This window comes from Cibotium barometz, chromosome 8 (genome assembly GCF_041138505.1).
Source record: "Cibotium barometz isolate CiBa-2024 chromosome 8, ASM4113850v1, whole genome shotgun sequence".
Lineage (NCBI taxonomy): Eukaryota > Viridiplantae > Streptophyta > Polypodiopsida > Cyatheales > Cibotiaceae > Cibotium > Cibotium barometz.
This window is the reverse complement of record NC_141053.1, coordinates 61,682,319-61,700,015: the sequence shown is the minus strand read 5'-3', so window position 1 is coordinate 61,700,015 and position 17,697 is coordinate 61,682,319. Positions and strand designations below refer to the sequence as shown.

Here is a 17,697-nt window from a genome sequence, read left to right as displayed (position 1 = left end):
TCCCAACTATACCCGGAAGACACGGCTAGTCTCTCCGGACTAACTCTCGCTTCCCTTCCCATTGCACCTTTGGCCAGTCTCTCCGGACTAGCAATACGTGCCAACGAGGGAGGTGGTCGCGTCTGTGAAGAAGTGCGTATGCGTACAGTGCGTACAGCGCACGTACAGCGCGCGTACAGCGCGCCAGACCTCTGTAAAAGATGGATCGTGCTCACATAAACCACGTAGTGACTCCAAGAAATCATTCTTGAAGACTGTGAATCTAAGTTCATTAATCTGTGGCATGCGACTAAGTGCATCTGCCACCACGTTATACTTACCTTTCTGTTAGACTTTCATGGTCCGTCCAGACCTCAAAAGTAGCACCATATAAATAGTGTCTCCACTTTTTCAGTGCATGAACTATCGCTAGTAACTCTCGCTCGTAAGCCAAGTAGTTATGTTTTCTGGCTCCATCCGCGTACCATCGACGGATATAATATGGCCAAGGTAGTGAATTTTTGTTTCAAAAAATTCACATTTGCTCTTCTTTGCAAATAGTTTGTGCTCTCGCAACAACTCGAACACTAGACGCAAATGCTCTATGTGTTCTTTCTATGTCTTACTGTACACAAGAATATCATCTAGGAAAACTACTATGAATTTTCCCAGATATGGATGTAAAATGCTGTCCATCAGCATCATAAACGTCGCTGGAGCATTGGTTAGCCCAAATGGCATAACCTAAAACTCAAAATGCCCAAAACAGGTATATGTTCAATTCCCGCCTCATAGCATATATCTCACATTGATGTATGGTACTTTTGGACGGCCCCCATTATGAGGAGAAGACATTGGTGCACATATCTTTAGTGGGAACCCCAGCTTAGATGCTAGAAGGGGTCGTAGTTGTGACTGTTGATGGTTAGGAGATGATGGGGGGTACAAGTGTTAGGTGTGGTCCAGGGCGTAGCCCCGATCTAAAAAGTTATAGGGAATATTCTTTATACCTTTTTGCTATACCTTCCTCGGATACTAATTTGATCATTAGTCAGCGATGGTTGGTTGGGACGCGTTATGAATACACGGACGGTGAGCCGCGTCAATGCAACGTAGCCGCCCTCATCTTGGATACGTCCACCGCACTACTTGTAGCACTATAAATGAACATAGTTGGCTCAAGCTAAGGTATCCAATGCGTGTGAGCATATATTCCATGTACTCTCAGTACGCCCTCCATCCAGAGGCGGTCTAGATCACCATCTAAGATCTACACTAGAGCGCACGGGTGGACAACACCATCATATTGTACCTATCTCTTGTTTGGTATAATCAAAATTTTAAAATTCTCTCCATTCTCTCTATTACATTGTCTAGTATACTTTCTCTTATTGTATCTTTTTCTGTTGTGCCATATTCTTACATCTCATCCTAGGGATTTTTCCAACCACACTCGGGAGCATAAAACAACTCAACCGAGAAGCCAATATGCCATGACCTAGCTCACAATTGCATAGGCAAGGTGTATCACTCACCTCATGAATACTTGTGCTCGAATTCTCGTAGGAGACGATGTTGCCACGTAGCACTCCAAAGCTCCACTCTGTTGTCGCACTCCAAAGGCAGCTCGACCCCTCCTCTCACTCAATCTCTCTCTCTCTCACACATACACAATGAGCATATAACAGCTCTAATTGGATTAGGCAAACAAGACACAAGAGAGTAGAGAAGAAGAGCACTCTATTAGTTGCATAAGAGAATGAGTCATGAGAGTTATATTTTTGGTTTTGTAGGTGACCTCTAGGGTTCACACTCTTGGGCGGCCAAAGTTAAAAGTGTAGTCCTCGGGCTCATTTGGCCCCTCTAGCTAGTGTAAACACCTATTCTAAAGCTAGCACTCTCAACCTACGATCCCATGGTGCGCCTTTAATATACAAGCGACGAGCATACACGTAAAATGTACAATATATAGTTTTCCTATGAATTCTGGCCATTCCGACACTTGTGGCTCAAAAGAAGTGAAAATAATATGGTGGCCGGCCTTGATGCCATAGAGTTCTCCGGCAAGGATTAACAAAGTTCAAAAACCTAGAACACTTCATATCATTTTTGCAAGTTAAAGATGATTGTTACCATAACCTCTTGCATGCACAAAAATCACCCTTGAAATGGAGTTAGGGCACGGAGTAAGAAGGCTTTCGAGGGAGATAGTTTCCTCAACCACTCTTTCTCTTGTCTCTTTCAACCATCTCACTCCCCCCCTCCCTCTCTCTCTCTCTCTCTCTCTCTCTCTCACACACACACACACACACACACACACACACACACACACACACACACACACACACACACGTCATGGAACATCACTATATAAAAATCCCATATAGCACATGCATTTAAGAGGTATTTAAAAAACTCCCTACCTACATATTTTAATACCTATATACACCCTTTTTATAAAATTTTAGATGATAAAAGTAGCCCTTTTTGGTATGGGAGTTTTGGGTTTTTAAAATAAAAGAACCTTAATGTATGTATACTTTTGGTAGCTCCGCAAAAGATTAAAAACCCTTCTATTTACATGCTCTCTCTCTCTCTCTCTCTCTCTCTCTCTCTCTCTCTCTCTCTCTCTATGTGCCCAAACCAGCTACACAACCCCTATAACTCTTGATACTTACATTGTTGATCCCCTAGACTTCCACATGCCGGTGGCACTACTCCCTTCCCTTGTGGATGGAGACACTTTGGTGCCTGCCACCATAGGAACCAAAGGCTGGTCACACCACTAACAATGAAGAATCTTGTGTAACCATTGAGTTATCGAATATTTGATCTATCTATGATATAAGCTCCACAACATCTGCACTAGCCTTGCAAGTTCAGAGCTGCCATGATCCTCACCAAGGCCTTCTATTATGCTGCTAGTTATACAACATTTTATGGCAAATTGATAGTACCCAAATTGTAAATGATTAAACTAGGAGGTTTCTTTTCAATAGTATGTATCACACTATCTCAATCAAACCTTAAGAGGTTACCACAATGCTCTTACATTAGCACGTGCACAATGGTGCACAGTATATAGTCATTCATTGTGCACAGTATATAGTCATTGACCTTTTTAGTATACATTGGCATGTGCACAATGGTGTAAAGTACAATCATTGACCTTTTTATTGTAACATTTAACTTGGAATGGAGTGGGCAATGTAGCTAAGTCAATCTTCGATTGCTCATTCTTTCTTGATTTAATCTTTGTTGTGAGAGAAAATATATGAACAATCATTGACCTTTTTATTGTAATATTTAACTTGGAATGGAGCTAGTCAACCTTCGATTGTTCATTCTTTCTTGATTTAATCTTTGTTGTGAGAGAAAATATATGAACAATAAGTCACAAAAAAATATACTATGATTAAAGGCCAGGCACGTTCTAAATCATAAAGTGGAGGGATGGAAAGTTGGGTGAGCAAGTATGCTTGTAGGTAGCACATCAAAAAAGTAATTAAAAGAGCCATAAAGTGGTTGAAGTGGGTGAATGATGGTCTCCACAAGGTGCTATGTCCGCAAATAGTTTGAGTAGAAGGAAAGGAATGGAGTTGGTTGAATGGGGACATTTTTTATTAAAACAAGTTGGTTAAAAAAGAAAAAAATACAAGTTAGGGTAAACGTCTAGCGAGAGCGAGAGCGAGAGCGAATTGATTGCAAATCTAACGGGAAAGGGATGCCAGACCTCTGAAGTTCCACCTAAGGCACCAAGCTCCACCCAACATGGCATGGCTGGAGTCCACGTGTTACACCAACCATGGCCAGCTGTTCATGAAATTGGAGGGTGCCTGTTATGGGTGGGGACTGTGCTTCATGTGTGTAACCAGACAAGATTCGAGCCAATTTATCAAGAAGGCGGCATTTCACAGCAGCTCATCAGAGTAAGGATCGTGTTGAGTCTACCCTTGCTTGATTCTGCTCATGAGGCGTCGACCCCAAAAGCATCGTGGGTTGATGCCTTAGATCGCTACAGGCTCCCCTCCTAGTTTCTGATCATTTTTGGGACCACATCTTGGTAGTTTTGACCAGTTTTCTACACAGTTTGACCAGTTTCGATCTGGTTTTGACTATTGCTGACGAGTATTGAGTAGTTTTTTGGCCTAAAGCCGTATTCCAGTTGCTTTAAGGTGTCGAAAGCAGGCATAATAGCAATATAGCTAAAGATGTTGGCACGTGCGCCGGCTGCTTTTGCAACAATTGGCACATGTGAAAGGAAAGGAGTCGAAGAGGTTGTGGAAGCAGCAAAGTGCGATTGCTGCACGGATAACTCGTGTAGTGCTCCAAAGCAAGCGACTTGTGCTTTTGCATAAGAATCTAGTTTCAGACTTTCATTGACAACAAAAACATTGTCTTTATCAGCAAACCAGGTCCTGCTTTTGGTGTGCTTTTTCTCATGGAGATCTGAAACGCAAAGCAAGAAGTTTCACCACGCTTCCTACAAAGCATCCTATCAAAGTTTGATAATAAAAGAATAACCAGACAAGGGAACTGACTCCATCCCCAATGCGATGTTTAGAGCGCGCACACACCTAACAAATGCTGCACACATTCTACCTGCCAAGCATGTTGCACTTCTGGTGGATTATAATGTTGTCAACTCGTAGAGTATGGCACCGTGAGGCGCATGATGTCCATTCTTGGATACTGATGTAGAGGTGATCAGGAAGTATTCTTTGTTAAACTACTTTCTGAAGTTGTGCTTCTCTAATCTCCACCAAGAAAATAACTCCACGACTAGAATATTCAGCATTAAATGCTGTAAAAATCTGCGCATGACTTAAGTAACAGGCTGCCCCACACCTGGTCTACAGTCCCCTAGGGGCTGTGTAACCAGTCGGCCACCTGTCCAAGAGCGCTAGGGCTGTCCTACAGCCCTTCCATGGCCATCCCATGGCTGGTGGGTTCAGCCAAGGCCTTCCTGGCCCCTATGGGGGTGGTTCTACACCTCCCCCATGCCCATATCTATCCTTGGGGTGGCCCTATGGGCTGGCCCTTTTCCTATATGCAAACCCTAACTGTCTACACAGTGATCTAGCATCCAATATCATGCCAGATACACATAACCACTGACATCATTCCAGAGGGAGACTCAGCGCGGACTAGCACTATTTCATGTGCACACCTGACCTTGGACGCATGTGACAATGCACACCTAACCTCGGACAACTGGAATGGAACCCTGGCTGACTCGTCCCAATCTGGGCTCACATGGGACCAATTTTCCATCCCAAGTCCTGCACCTTCTCTATAGATATGTCTACGTGGCATCCCATGACAAATCAGGAAGTACTCTTTGTTAAACTACTTTCTGAAGTTGTGCTTCTCTAATCTCTACCAAGAATCCATAGGTCCAAATTTTTAATAGTGAAGTTTGTGACTCCAAACTTTTTGTGGGGTCAAGGTTGCCAAATGAATGATGAATCATGGATCATAGCAGGTAAGAGTTCATATTTTTTGATATTGATCATGGCAAAAGCATATGCAAGAAAGGACATGTGCATGCACTACATCCATAGATGAACAAGAAGTTGTTTTTCTCCGCTAATATAATTGACATGAGGAAGGATTCTTGCCTCATCAATGCCCATTTGCAAAGATTGGTTCTATATCCTTGTAGGAGTGTCAACATGTCAACAGGGTGGATGGAGGATCCAATCATGATATTGGAAAGGATGCATGATACAAAACGCTTCTGCCAAATCAGGGCAACACTATTTAACCGTTACACTAACCACATTACGTAAAGAAAAATTGTAGATTGCATACGCTAAGTTTCAAACCCAAAAAACTAAATCCATATATTATCACAAGTACAGCTATACAGCGATAAAAAATGTACTGACAATCAATCCACAAAAATCATATGAGACTTTGATCCCTCTCCTCTTGCTTTCATAAGAGCCGCTGACTTCTAAAATACTTTACATACACCTTCCTTACCTCTTACAAGGGAAAGAGTGGTATCATGAAGTTGAAAGACAGGCAACTCCTCAAAGCTTATCAAAACACCCATTTTGTTACCTATGTAGCTCTTAACTCAAATCACCTACCAATCACAATATTCCTAAGCGAAGTCTATGAGCAGATTGGGCACTGAATCAATCCGTTTTCATTGCACTCTGGACACCGAACAACCTTATTATCTTCATCCACGATCTTGCGGCTTCCACAGCATTCCAGGCAAGGGACAAAGCGTATCCCTCCGCATCCATCACAAGTACCTGCATTCAACTCTTTAGGGAGCCCTTTGACAAGGTCAGAAAGTTTACCATCTTCATGCAGCTTTGCTACTTCGTCTACTCCCCCAATATACCTGCCCTTTATGAACATTCTCGGAACTGACACTACCTTCCCCATCAACTCTCTGAGCTCATTTCGGAAACTGAAGTGCATGGACACATCCCTCTCATCAATGCTGACACTGAAACTCTGAAGAATTTCCCTCAGATTATTGCAATCCTCAAATGTCTTTCTGATACCTCGCAACGTTGTCGTGTAAAGCACGACTGTTTCATCACCACGAGGAGGGCACTTCCTCTCAAAATCACCTAATGGATCATATGACTGGAGCTTCAATTTTGTGTTCATAGTCTCACCAAAAGGTTTACTTGATTCTGACTCTGCACATTCAGAAACTTGGACTGCAGGTTCAATGGGCATTCCAAATCCCTTGGATATTCTATCTATATCAAGCAGCTCGACATTCTCATTCATAGAATTCCAATCTTCTTTTCGCAGATCCTTCAGAGCCTCTTCATATGAAGCCAGGAGGGCAGGGTCAAACAAGGGACTACTTGGTTCAGTGAGAACATCTGCATAATTTACCAATGATCTCCTTGCTGATGAACCTGCAGGACTCAACCCATCCTGACTTAGAGGTGTGCTCGTGAAGAATGTATTCTCATATTCCAAATTCAAGGTGAGCTTCAGTCTTCCACTTGATCCTGAATATGTTATGTTTGGAGGAGCTCCGGAGTTAAGCCTGGTTGGAATATCTCCGCACACAGATCTATTCTCAACGACTGTTTTCTTGCTTTCCGTGGTGACGATCTTAGTCTCTGTCAAGAGATGTCCATTTTGTCGGTTTTGATACCCTGGAAGTGGAGAGAATTGAGGATGCGTGTTGCTCTTTGTCACATTTTCCTGAGAAACAAAGTACCCATTCTCTGACCCTAAGCGCTTGGCATTCTCTTTAAATCTGCCTGGTCTGCTCATCTCATGATGGCTACCTGCAGGTGGACAGAACTGACGATGGGGTGTGTTGCTCCTTGTTAGATTTTCCTGAGAAACGAGTTGCCCATTCTCTGACCCTAAACGCTTGACATTCTCTTTGAATCTTATTGGTGTGCTCATCTCATGATGGGTACCTGCAAGGGATGGAAAGACCTTTCCCACATCTTCAAGAGGTTCTCTGGGAAGTTTCTGAATGGCAAGAGTATCCACATTACAACGCTGCACATCTCGATCCTGGATGGTATGGAAAGATGCAGCTTTGTCGAATTTTTTGTGTTCATTGCTGCTAAATACTGTTGGAGGAGGGGGGGGAGGAGGAGGTTTACCATTAGAAGCTGCAATCAAGCCAGCACCTTGTGAAGGTGAAGAAGAACCTGATTTTTCTTCATCTAGGCCCTCCATGATGTCTGCAACGTCAATGGTTTCCAGGGCCCCTGCCACGCTCCATTCTTGCACTGGCATTGAATTGCTTCTCTCGAAACTGGGTTTTAGGGTTTGGAGCACACTGCTGACTTCATTCCACGATCTGGGGGCCGACTCCATTGATTCCAAGACCTTGAGCTCATCATACATCTCAATCATTGAGCCCACACGAGCAGGGTTCTTCTTCTTCACTTCCTCTGGAGGCTTAGCTGAATCAACCTTAAGCAAACCATAAGAGCTGGATGTAAGAGCTACCAAGTGGCGATGGTAATCCTCAAAAGCGAGATCACTGTGCAATGTCTTGGACTTGAACTTTTTTCTGAGGGGAGGGGTTTTCCAATCCCCTTCCATGTATGCTTGCTTCTTCAAGTGCTTTGATGAGACACAACCCATCTCAGGATGTGTCAATAAAAATTCTCTTTTAAGGTCAGCCCCTGAATTGGAAGCATGAACACCAATCAAGAGAGGCCCGTGTCTACAAACTTGTTTTTTTTTCTTAAATCAGAACGGGGGAGGCAGCGCCCACACGAACACGCACACGAACACAGCTTAAATCACGATCTCAAAGACCCGAAGACTTTGCAAAGAAACTCTTGGGAGTAAAAACGCAGTAAACATCATACCTGATCAATATTGAAGAGATGTGTGACCGGTGATTGATGTGACTGTTAGGGCGGTTTTTGCATGAAGAAAGTAGTGTTTAGCATCGCCCAATAGCCAGGGCACAGGCCTCTTTGTCCATGCAGCAGAGCTTATGGGAAAGGATTAACGGTGGACGAACGCCCACCATGTACCATTGATCTGTCGTCGGCGGATCTAATCAGCCAGTCGGAAGGCAAGAATTTCCAGGATCTCTCTCTCTCTCTCTCTCTCTCTCTCTCTCTCTCTCTTGACAGTCAGCTTTAGCTTATTCTCAGATTGATGGTGAATCTTGCCCTCATGTGACTTCCCTGGAATGGGAGGGAGGGGGAGGGGGAGGGGGCATCTTGGAAGTCAGCCTAACACCACCCATAAAGCCAAAGGCAACTGGGCGAATAAGCTTTTTGAGAATCCTGCAACCGACCGATCTCCCTGCAAAAGGCTCTCTATTACCGGCTCAATATATAAACGCTTTAACGCAGATGCAAAGTGATGATGGGGAGCCGACCAGCCTGACCAGCAAACCGAGTCCTGTGAAAGGGAAGACCCGACTTTTGGCGCGGTTTTTGAGGTGTCCCATTCTTCCCAATTTCTGACAGAAAACATAGGCTTCCAAGCACGTGCATTTAACATAATTATACTCTTAACGGTCTTTTCAGACTGCATCTGGGTTTGAAACTTTGAAGACGGACAGGGAGCGACCCCGCCCATCCTCGAGGATGGGTGGGATTCTCGTTTCGTTTTGTGCAGGAAGCTCTAAAGGCCTTAAGGGTGTTTCCGGCTCTAGAAAATCGAGGCTATTAACATATTTCCAAGGTGGGCAACGGATTCGCTCCCCTCCACTGTTCAGGAAACATTTTAGACTGAACCAAACATGAATCCCTCTTACCATGGGTTGAAGGTGAAAAGCAAATTTGAAAATGTGGAAGACATTTATCCTTCTCCTCTCAAGATGAGGCAGATTTTTCAAGAAGCGAACCCATCTTTTCCCCGACAACCACTAGTATGGGTGATGGAGATCTCTCAAAGTTTTGGCAAGAAAACAGGTCGAAGTTCATGCACTCTGGAAACTCGGCCTTGATAGCTAAGTGTTTAGATGCCCAATTTTTTGACTAAACGTTAGAATCATGTCTCGATTCTATGCATTTCTCATTATTTTGAATGGTGGGGAGACCCCTCAAAAATTCAACTCTAGGCTCAATGGGCAAGGAAGAGTTCTCTTGGATGGGCCTGACTTTGCTAGTTCCATGAGCTCGCAACTCACCTCATCTAAAATCATCTCTAACAAACTCCCAAAGCATATAAACTACATGAAGAGCCTTATGGCTCAACTTGCAGCCATGGGTGCACCGGTGGGTGTGAAAGTAGTATGTTCTCTCTAGTATAAACAAAGAAAAACGTGAGGTACGACGCTATGGGTAGTTGACAATGAGAGTCTGATATTTGGTGAACATTACCACAAATAAACTAATTTCCCCTCAATAAATATCCCGTTATCTAGTGGTCAAGTACCCAGGTACTGAAAAGATGTAGGGGAAAAGAGAGCTTGAGCTCTTGCAAGCACATACACACACACACAAACCCTAGAAGAGAGCACACAAGGTGAGAGGCTGAAAATTCTTCTTCTTCTTCTTCACACAACAAAAGAGGTCTACAAAGAAGATAAAGTGACTAACACACATAATAGAGTATATACAAGCGGTCCATAATGTGAACACGCTAAGAGGAGTGGGTAGAGGTGGACTAGTCTGTATAGTCCAGCTATAAAATCTCTGGCAAAGATATGTCGGTGCCAGCTACCAAACCCGCCAGTGATATAAATGTCAAATGGTCATGCAAGCGCCTCGTGAGTGTCAGCTCGTGTTGAGCTTGACATCTCAACAGGTACCATGCTATGAGTGTGAAAGTAGTTTATTGGCTTCTAGTATAAACAAAGAAAAGAGTGAGGTACCACGCTATGGGGTAGTGGATGATGAGAGTTATAGTCCTCGGCCTCTTTTAGAGAGCCCAATCATCAGCAACATAGTTGACCTCATGAGAGGCCTTTTTCTCTTGGTCTTCATTAGCTTCTTCGTCTCCTCCTACAAGGAGAGCTCGAACCTTGTTCTTCGATGTGATTGTTCTTTTCACACAACCCACAATTCTTCTTGTTTAGGTCAATGTAGCCCTTCTTGAAGTTCTTGCTGCTGGAGGAGCTTTTATTATTGTTGAAGAGCTTCTTCCTTGTGTAGAATGCCTCATCATGATTGTGGTTTGAGCTTTGCTTTTCTTGTAACCTCTTATATTTTTCAATATGGCTGTCTCCACACCATCTAGCTTAGGTCTGGCAAGTTCTTTAAAGTAGACACAAGATGTGATGAATAATCCTCACTGGGTATGCTTTTGAGAAGTACCATAATGACATCTTCTTCTTCCACCAGTGCACCCACGACTACAAGTTGAGCTGTAAGTCTCTTCATGTAGTTAATGTGCTCTGGGAAGCTGTCAGAGATGACTCTATTTTAAGTTCATAGAATTGAATTTTTAAGCCTATCTTTGAATGCTTCCCTTTTTCTTCAAAGATTCTATCAAGTGTATCCCAAGCCTCATGTGCATTTTTAGCCTCCTCATAGTGATGTGATGTATGTATGTATAAGTCAACCCCAAAGCTATTATGAAAAAATCTTTTTGATTTTTAGTGAGCCATAATGTATGTATGCACCAGTCAACTACAAAGCTATTAATGGCAAAAACTTTTTCATTTTTAGTGAGCCATAATGTTTCACTATCCCTCCTAGTTGTTGGTTTCTTATTTTACTAGTTGTAATGTTCCAAAGCCCCTTTTTCAATAATACAAATTTCACCTTAGTCTACCAAGTGTGAAACCCTTTCCCATCAAATTTATGATAGGGCCCTTGGAATCCATTATAGTAAGGTATTACCTCTTGACTTATAGCTCAAGGGCAGTGTCTATTGCCTTACAAAAAAGATGAAAGAGTGCAATCACCACTTGGTCCCCTTTTTAAACCTTATAACAAAAATGCATGTAAAATCACTAATATGTATGTAAGGGTCATATAGCCTAAGGTCAAAATTCTATGTAACATTGAGCATTTACATCTTTACTGGTCCATGGATTCACGCAAGGAATCCATGAGTTTTAACATATAATTTGAGAGATGGTGGTGGTAGATGTTTGTGAGTGTTGTTTAGTTTTTTAATTACTCACTAGGATCGTTCCCGTAAGTAGATATTTCTCCTGCAGAGAGTCTATGCCTTAAATTATCATAGGCAAAGAGGGTTTGGGATCCCTTAGTGATAAAAAATGAAAGGCTCAATCAACGTCTTCTTTCAAATTTTGTTTGATATTGTTTGGTTTCTTCTTTTGTATGCCTTATTGATTTGTTCTTAGATGTGCATTAGAGCCCCAACCCACTAGGGCTAATAGGAGAGGGATTTTAGTAGGGCTTGTCCTATAATAAGTTTAGCATGGTTACAAGGATTAAGGAGGAGAAAGTGGAAGGAAAGTTGTCATGGGAACTCCTATTTCAAGGAAAAAGAGAAAATTTGAAGGAGGTTGACGTTCAAGTCAAGATCTTACATGTGCCATTCGGCTTGCCTGATACCTATACAATTTACCGCTTCTTGATGTGGGTGCACTAGTTCGTCCATCACTCCGTTGTTACACCAGAATTCTGATTTTCCAATATGGTGAAGGAAGAGCTCTCTTCGCCTAGATGGAGGCAAATAGAGATTGTCCTTCATCTCATGGTGGTTCTCTCTCACAAAATGTGGGGGAAGAAGAAGCTAATGAGAGTCTTCCCATTTTTTATTTCCAAGTGTCTGCTCAAAATAAGTGAGCTCTATCTCCTATATTGCTTTAACCATGTAAGCATAGTCATGGGTTGTGTGTCTGTCTTATCTTATAATATCTATAACTTTTCTTCTCCAAAGCATAACCAATGAAGATGCATTTCCTGGCCTTTAGATCCAACTTGGTTCTCACTTCAGCAAGAACATGCACATATGCAATACATCCAAACACTTTCAAGTTAGAGTTTTATGCCCAGAAACTTATGTTCAGGCATCATACCATGAACACCTGTAGTAGTGATGGGGGTTGAGTTACTGCTTCAGCGTAAAAATAAGTGGACAATCTTTTCAAACATCAAGGCATGAACAACTTCTATAATATGTACATTTTTTCCTTTCTGTAACACCATTTTGTTATCGAGTGTATCTACATGTAAATTGCCTCTTGATTTCCTAATTTCCTCAAATGCTAGGCTAAATCCACATGCCCACATCTTTATGACGATCCATCTCGTGTGGGTGAGGCTAAGGGCCCCCAGGATCTGAGTGCAGGTAGAAATCCTAGCTGGGAGGAAGTCCTTCCAAGGTTCACCGCCCAAAAGAAGACCTCGAACAATCAACTTGCCCAACATGGCATGCCTCTAAATGGAGGGGTCAATGATGCCTAGGCCCCCTTTGTGTCTTCACAAGCTGAATGATCACTTCTCCAGGTCATCTTAGCTCTCAGCAAGTCTCTCGTTCACTGTCAGCCCACATAAAGTTCCGGATCAAGTGCTATGAAGATGATTAATACATGCCTGAGAGAAATACCAGCAGTAACAACATGAGGTAATATACCACATGGTGGGGCTAGAAGAACCTTGTTCTCCACCACTAACTAGCTTGCTAGTGAAAGCCTAGCTGAACTCCAATAAAGTAGCTTCTTCTAAATGTTTAGAAGAAGGGGGGCGAGTTGCTACTAGGCATCAACGCTAACTTGGCATCTAAGATAGCAAACTGGAGTTCCCCTCAAGAGACCCACTGAAAAGTCTCAACTAGACACCAAGTGAGGGAAAGTGATGAGACAACCCAAAATCCATAGCACTTGTGCCAGTTGATCTATGCTCCAAATGAACGATGATAAAAAATCTCAATCGCCACAGCAAATCTCTAGAGGTTTCCCTCGGCCCCCGAGACAGGTGTGTCATGCTCTGTCATCGGGTGAACTCAGAATCAAGAATCTCCTCCTACACTAAGATGGGAAGACGAAGTCTGTGGTGGAGTCTAGTCTCCTGGGGGCAGAGAGAAAATCACTCATGGTGGCCAGACAGGAAGAGATAAGGTGCTAGAGAACACCTATTATGAGAATGTATTTTAAGCTCTCTTAAAAATATTATTCTACACTCTTAGATACTTTGGGGATTCTTGGATTATTTTGCATCATGACAAATCATGTTAATATCATGGGTGATGCCATTGTAAATATTTGTTCCCAAGGGATTCACAAGCCATAACTTATGGTGTCACGTGAGTGTAAGGCAGGGGGGGTTGGAAGGATGGGATTAAGCCTATAAGCTAGGGGTAAGGGGGATCTTATGGGGGAGGAGGTGGGGGGGAGGCTGGGAGTCGTGGAGAATGGAAGGGGATTGGTTTCTACTTAGAGTTCAGAATATGTGATCTAGTGATGTAGGTTGAAAACTTGATAAGTTTATTCAAGTTGACCACACATGGAAACAATTTTAGGAGGGTACATGTAGGCTTTTTTTCTTCTAACACTTACATCCATGCTAATCACATGGGGTGCATCTTACCACATGTATTACAATAATACCTACTATTTGATTTTAAAACCTGAAATAGCAGGTACTTGAGCTTCATAATTAAGAATCATAAGCTTAGAGAGGGGTATAGTTTTTTTTATAGAGAAACTTAAATAGGGGACTTTTATGAGTTTCATGCACATAAGTGATGCCCCCTTTCTATGGGAAGTGAATCCCCTGGGTGTGTCATTTATAATTGGTTTATATGGAAAGGTGATTCTTGGGTTACTTACGCCTAGCAAATATGTGTGTGGTGATGGTTTGTATAATTATGGAATATTTGTTTACCAATTTATTGCTGGTTATTTTATAGGCGAAGATGATTCAGAATATTGAAGAGGATGCACACAATATTATTTGTTAGCACACATTTTTGTAAACAAGCTTTGTATATATATATGTGCTATCTTGTGCACATTTTGATTTATTTTTGAAGCTTAGATTTATTAGGCTTATTCTTGAACATTAAAAATTCAATACTTTTGTAGAGCATGATATTCTTTAACCCTATGTTGGAAATAAGATTGCAGGAATGCACACACACACACAGTTTCTCCCCGATTTCCCTCTCAGCGCAATGGCAAGACAATATTCCTCCACTCAAGTGAGGGCCTGAGAGAGAATGTTTTGGGCCACGAACATCAGCCCTTTGTTCATATACAATGCTGGTTGGGGAGTTACGCCTCTAGTTCTCTGGGTAGCTTGGGGCTATGGCTTGGTCCTTCCGGCATTTTCTGTGTCAAAGTTGCCACCCAAGGCTGAAGTTCCAGTGGTATGAAAAGCTCATCCCCTACAGACATCTTATCCTTTTGGGCTTCCTCTTCTCTCGTTTTCTGTTATTCCCTTCTTTTCTCTTTCTCTCTTCCTTCTCCTTCCTTCTCTTTGCTTCTTCCTCCTTTTTCCTTTTCTCTTCTTCTAGCTTTTTTGTTGGAATTAGGGTTGCAGGAAAGCACACAAAGCTTGGAGAAGAAGAAGAAAGAATGCACATAACACAAAGTGTATTAGATTGTGTCAATGTACAAAAGATTAGTTAGCCCTAGAAGGATGGGCGTATATACAAGCCGGGGGAAAAAACCTCCTAAAGAGGGAAAAAGTGCCCCGGTGGTCCTAAGTGTGCTCACACACATCACTGCCTATATATATATGGCAACAATCCCCCCTGGGAGTGATGGTGTGAACGAGAGCTGGCACTCATGTATAGGAGAGTGCCATGCCGGAAGTAGATCAGTCCACAAAGGGGAGCAAGCCCAAAGCTTTGCGGAAAGCTTCGAACTTCTCACGAGGAAGCACCTTTGTGAAAAGATCGGCGAGGTTGTCCTGTGTTGGCACATAGGCCAAGCTGATCTCTCCTGCTGTGAGAGTCTCTCCCTGACATAGTGATAATGCACCTCAATGTGCTTTGTGCAAGCATGAAAAACTAGGTTTCTCGCAACTGCCAATGCACTCTGACTGTCAGTGAAGATAGAGGTGGCAGACTCCTGTCCAACACCCAAGTCAGCCATAAGCCGTCTGAGCGACACACACTCAACCGTAGCTATGAAAGTTGCCCTGTACTCAGCTTCACAAAACTATAAGTGGCCACAGTAGGTTGCTTCTTGCTCAACCAAGATATGCATGAGCTATCGAGCATGAAACAAAAACCACTTGTGGACACTCTTGTGTCGTAGCAACCAGCCCAATCTGAGTCCGAAAAAGCATGTAAATCTGGCGGCAACGATCCCCCCTTGGGATAAAACAACCCAAGATGTATGGTGCCACTCAAGTAGTGAAAGATGCGTTTAATTGCCTTCCAATGCTGAGACCCTGGGCTATGCATAAACCTGCTCACCTGTGAGACTGCAAACTGAATGTCCGGCCTCGTAATGCATACATAAATGAGGCAACCAATAGCTGTCTGATAGAGTGTGACATTAAAGTGATCTCCAGCATCATGAAGACTCAACTTCAAACCTGTCTCCATTGGAGTAGCAATAGGCTTGCAGTCTTCAAGGCCAAACCTCCGCAACAATGTCTCAATATACTTTGTCTGACACAAAGCAATACCTCCATCACACTGCTTAAATTGTATCCCCAAATAATGATGCAAATGCCCCAAATCTGACATCTCAAAAGAGGCATTTAAGTCGGCCTTAAAATCAGCAATATGACTCTCATTTGGTCCTGTGAGCAGCATGTCATCGACATAGAGAGCAATGATTAGATGTACATCATCCACATGTTTAACATACAAAGTGCTTTCTGTTGGACTATTCTGAAAACCATGTGCAGTCAAATATGCGTGTATCTTTTCATACCAAGCTCGTGGAGCTTGCTTTAAACCATATAAAGCCTTTTTCAACCTGCACACTTTGTTTTCCTGCCCTCTTTGAACAAAACCTCGAGGCTGCGATACATACACCTCCTCATGCAAATCTCAATTCAAGAATGCAGTCTTTATGTCCAACCGATGTACATTCCAACCATTATGCGCTGCCAATGCACAAATGCTACGAATGGTAGTCATACGACAAGTGGGAGCAAAGGTCTCATCAAAATCAATGCCCTTTTCTTGAGCATAACCCTTTGCAACATCTAGCCTTATAGCGATCAACACTGCCATCTGGCTTTCGTTTCAACTTAAAAACCCACTTACATCCAATGGCCTTTTTACCAATAGGCAAATCACACAAAGACCATGTACCATTCTTCATTATAGCATCATATTCACTTTGCATTGCAGCCAACCAATTTTCTAAATTTTGTGCCTCATCAAATGAAAGAGGTTCTTCCTCTTCACACATACTAGACACAGCCAAAGCATAACAATCTGATGTATAAGAGGCATGCTGAAAACCTAAACGAGTACGACTAGTCATAGGTGCATCAATCTTACTATAATGCAAGGTTTGCACTAGCCATTTAGGCATACCTCTAGCTTGCTCATTTTCAACCCTATCCTCATGAATTACATCCTGTAATCTGCATCAAAAATAGGCTGATCTATGATGTCATTTGAAATCTGCATAGGCTGAATATTTTCCTCATTAGGACTTACATTTGAATTCCCACCTGTAAAGAGAGGCAACAACGTATCAAATACATCCCGTGAGCTCACACTTGTCTCTTTGGTACATGATAACAAGGGCTGCACAGCATCTTTCACAAAAACAACATCTCGACTAATCAAGATACGCTTTGACTGTGGATGATACAATCTATAACCCTTGCTTTCAGCACTATAACCAACAAAAATGCATTTGACAGCCTTATCATCCAATTTTCTGCGTTGTTGCACAGGCACTAAAGCATAGGCCAAGCAACCAAAGACACGCAAGTGACTAATAGAAGGCTTCCTGCCATGCCAAGCTTCGTATGGAGTAATAGACTACAAGGCCTTAGTGGGACACCTGTTGAGTACATATGCAGCACACATGACAGCCTCAAGCCAAAACGCATGTGGCAAAGCTTGGCTCTTGACCATACATCGTGCCATCTCCATAAGTGACCTGTTCTTTCTCTCAGCAACACCATTTTGCTGAGGGGTATACGGCACTATACATTGGTGTTTTATCCCACGACTAGCCAGAAATGCATCAAACTCTTTAGACATGTACTCCCCCCTTCGATCAGAAGGAGGGTGCCCACAGTACAATTGGATACATTTTCAACCATAAGCATAAACTGTTTGAAGCACAAAAACACTTCGGACTTTGCCTTCAGTGGATATACCCATGCATGCCTTGAGTAATCATCAATGAAAGTCACGAAGTACAAGTGTTTACCAAATGACGGAGTTTGCATAGGC

General features: G+C 42.6%; 1 protein-coding gene across 1 annotated transcript; it reads right to left on the bottom strand.

Annotated features, from left to right (window-relative positions):
* Positions 1 to 5,799: 5,799 nt before the first annotated feature.
* Positions 5,800 to 9,051, bottom strand: LOC147636516 (uncharacterized). The gene is made up of 2 exons (XM_086801981.1): positions 8,307 to 9,051; positions 5,800 to 8,117 (listed from the first exon to the last, which is right to left on the bottom strand). The coding sequence occupies exon 2, from the start codon at positions 8,074 to 8,076 to the stop codon at positions 6,103 to 6,105; it is 1,974 nt and encodes a 657-aa protein (XP_086658107.1). The 5' UTR covers positions 8,077 to 8,117; positions 8,307 to 9,051; the 3' UTR covers positions 5,800 to 6,102.
* Positions 9,052 to 17,697: the final 8,646 nt, after the last annotated feature.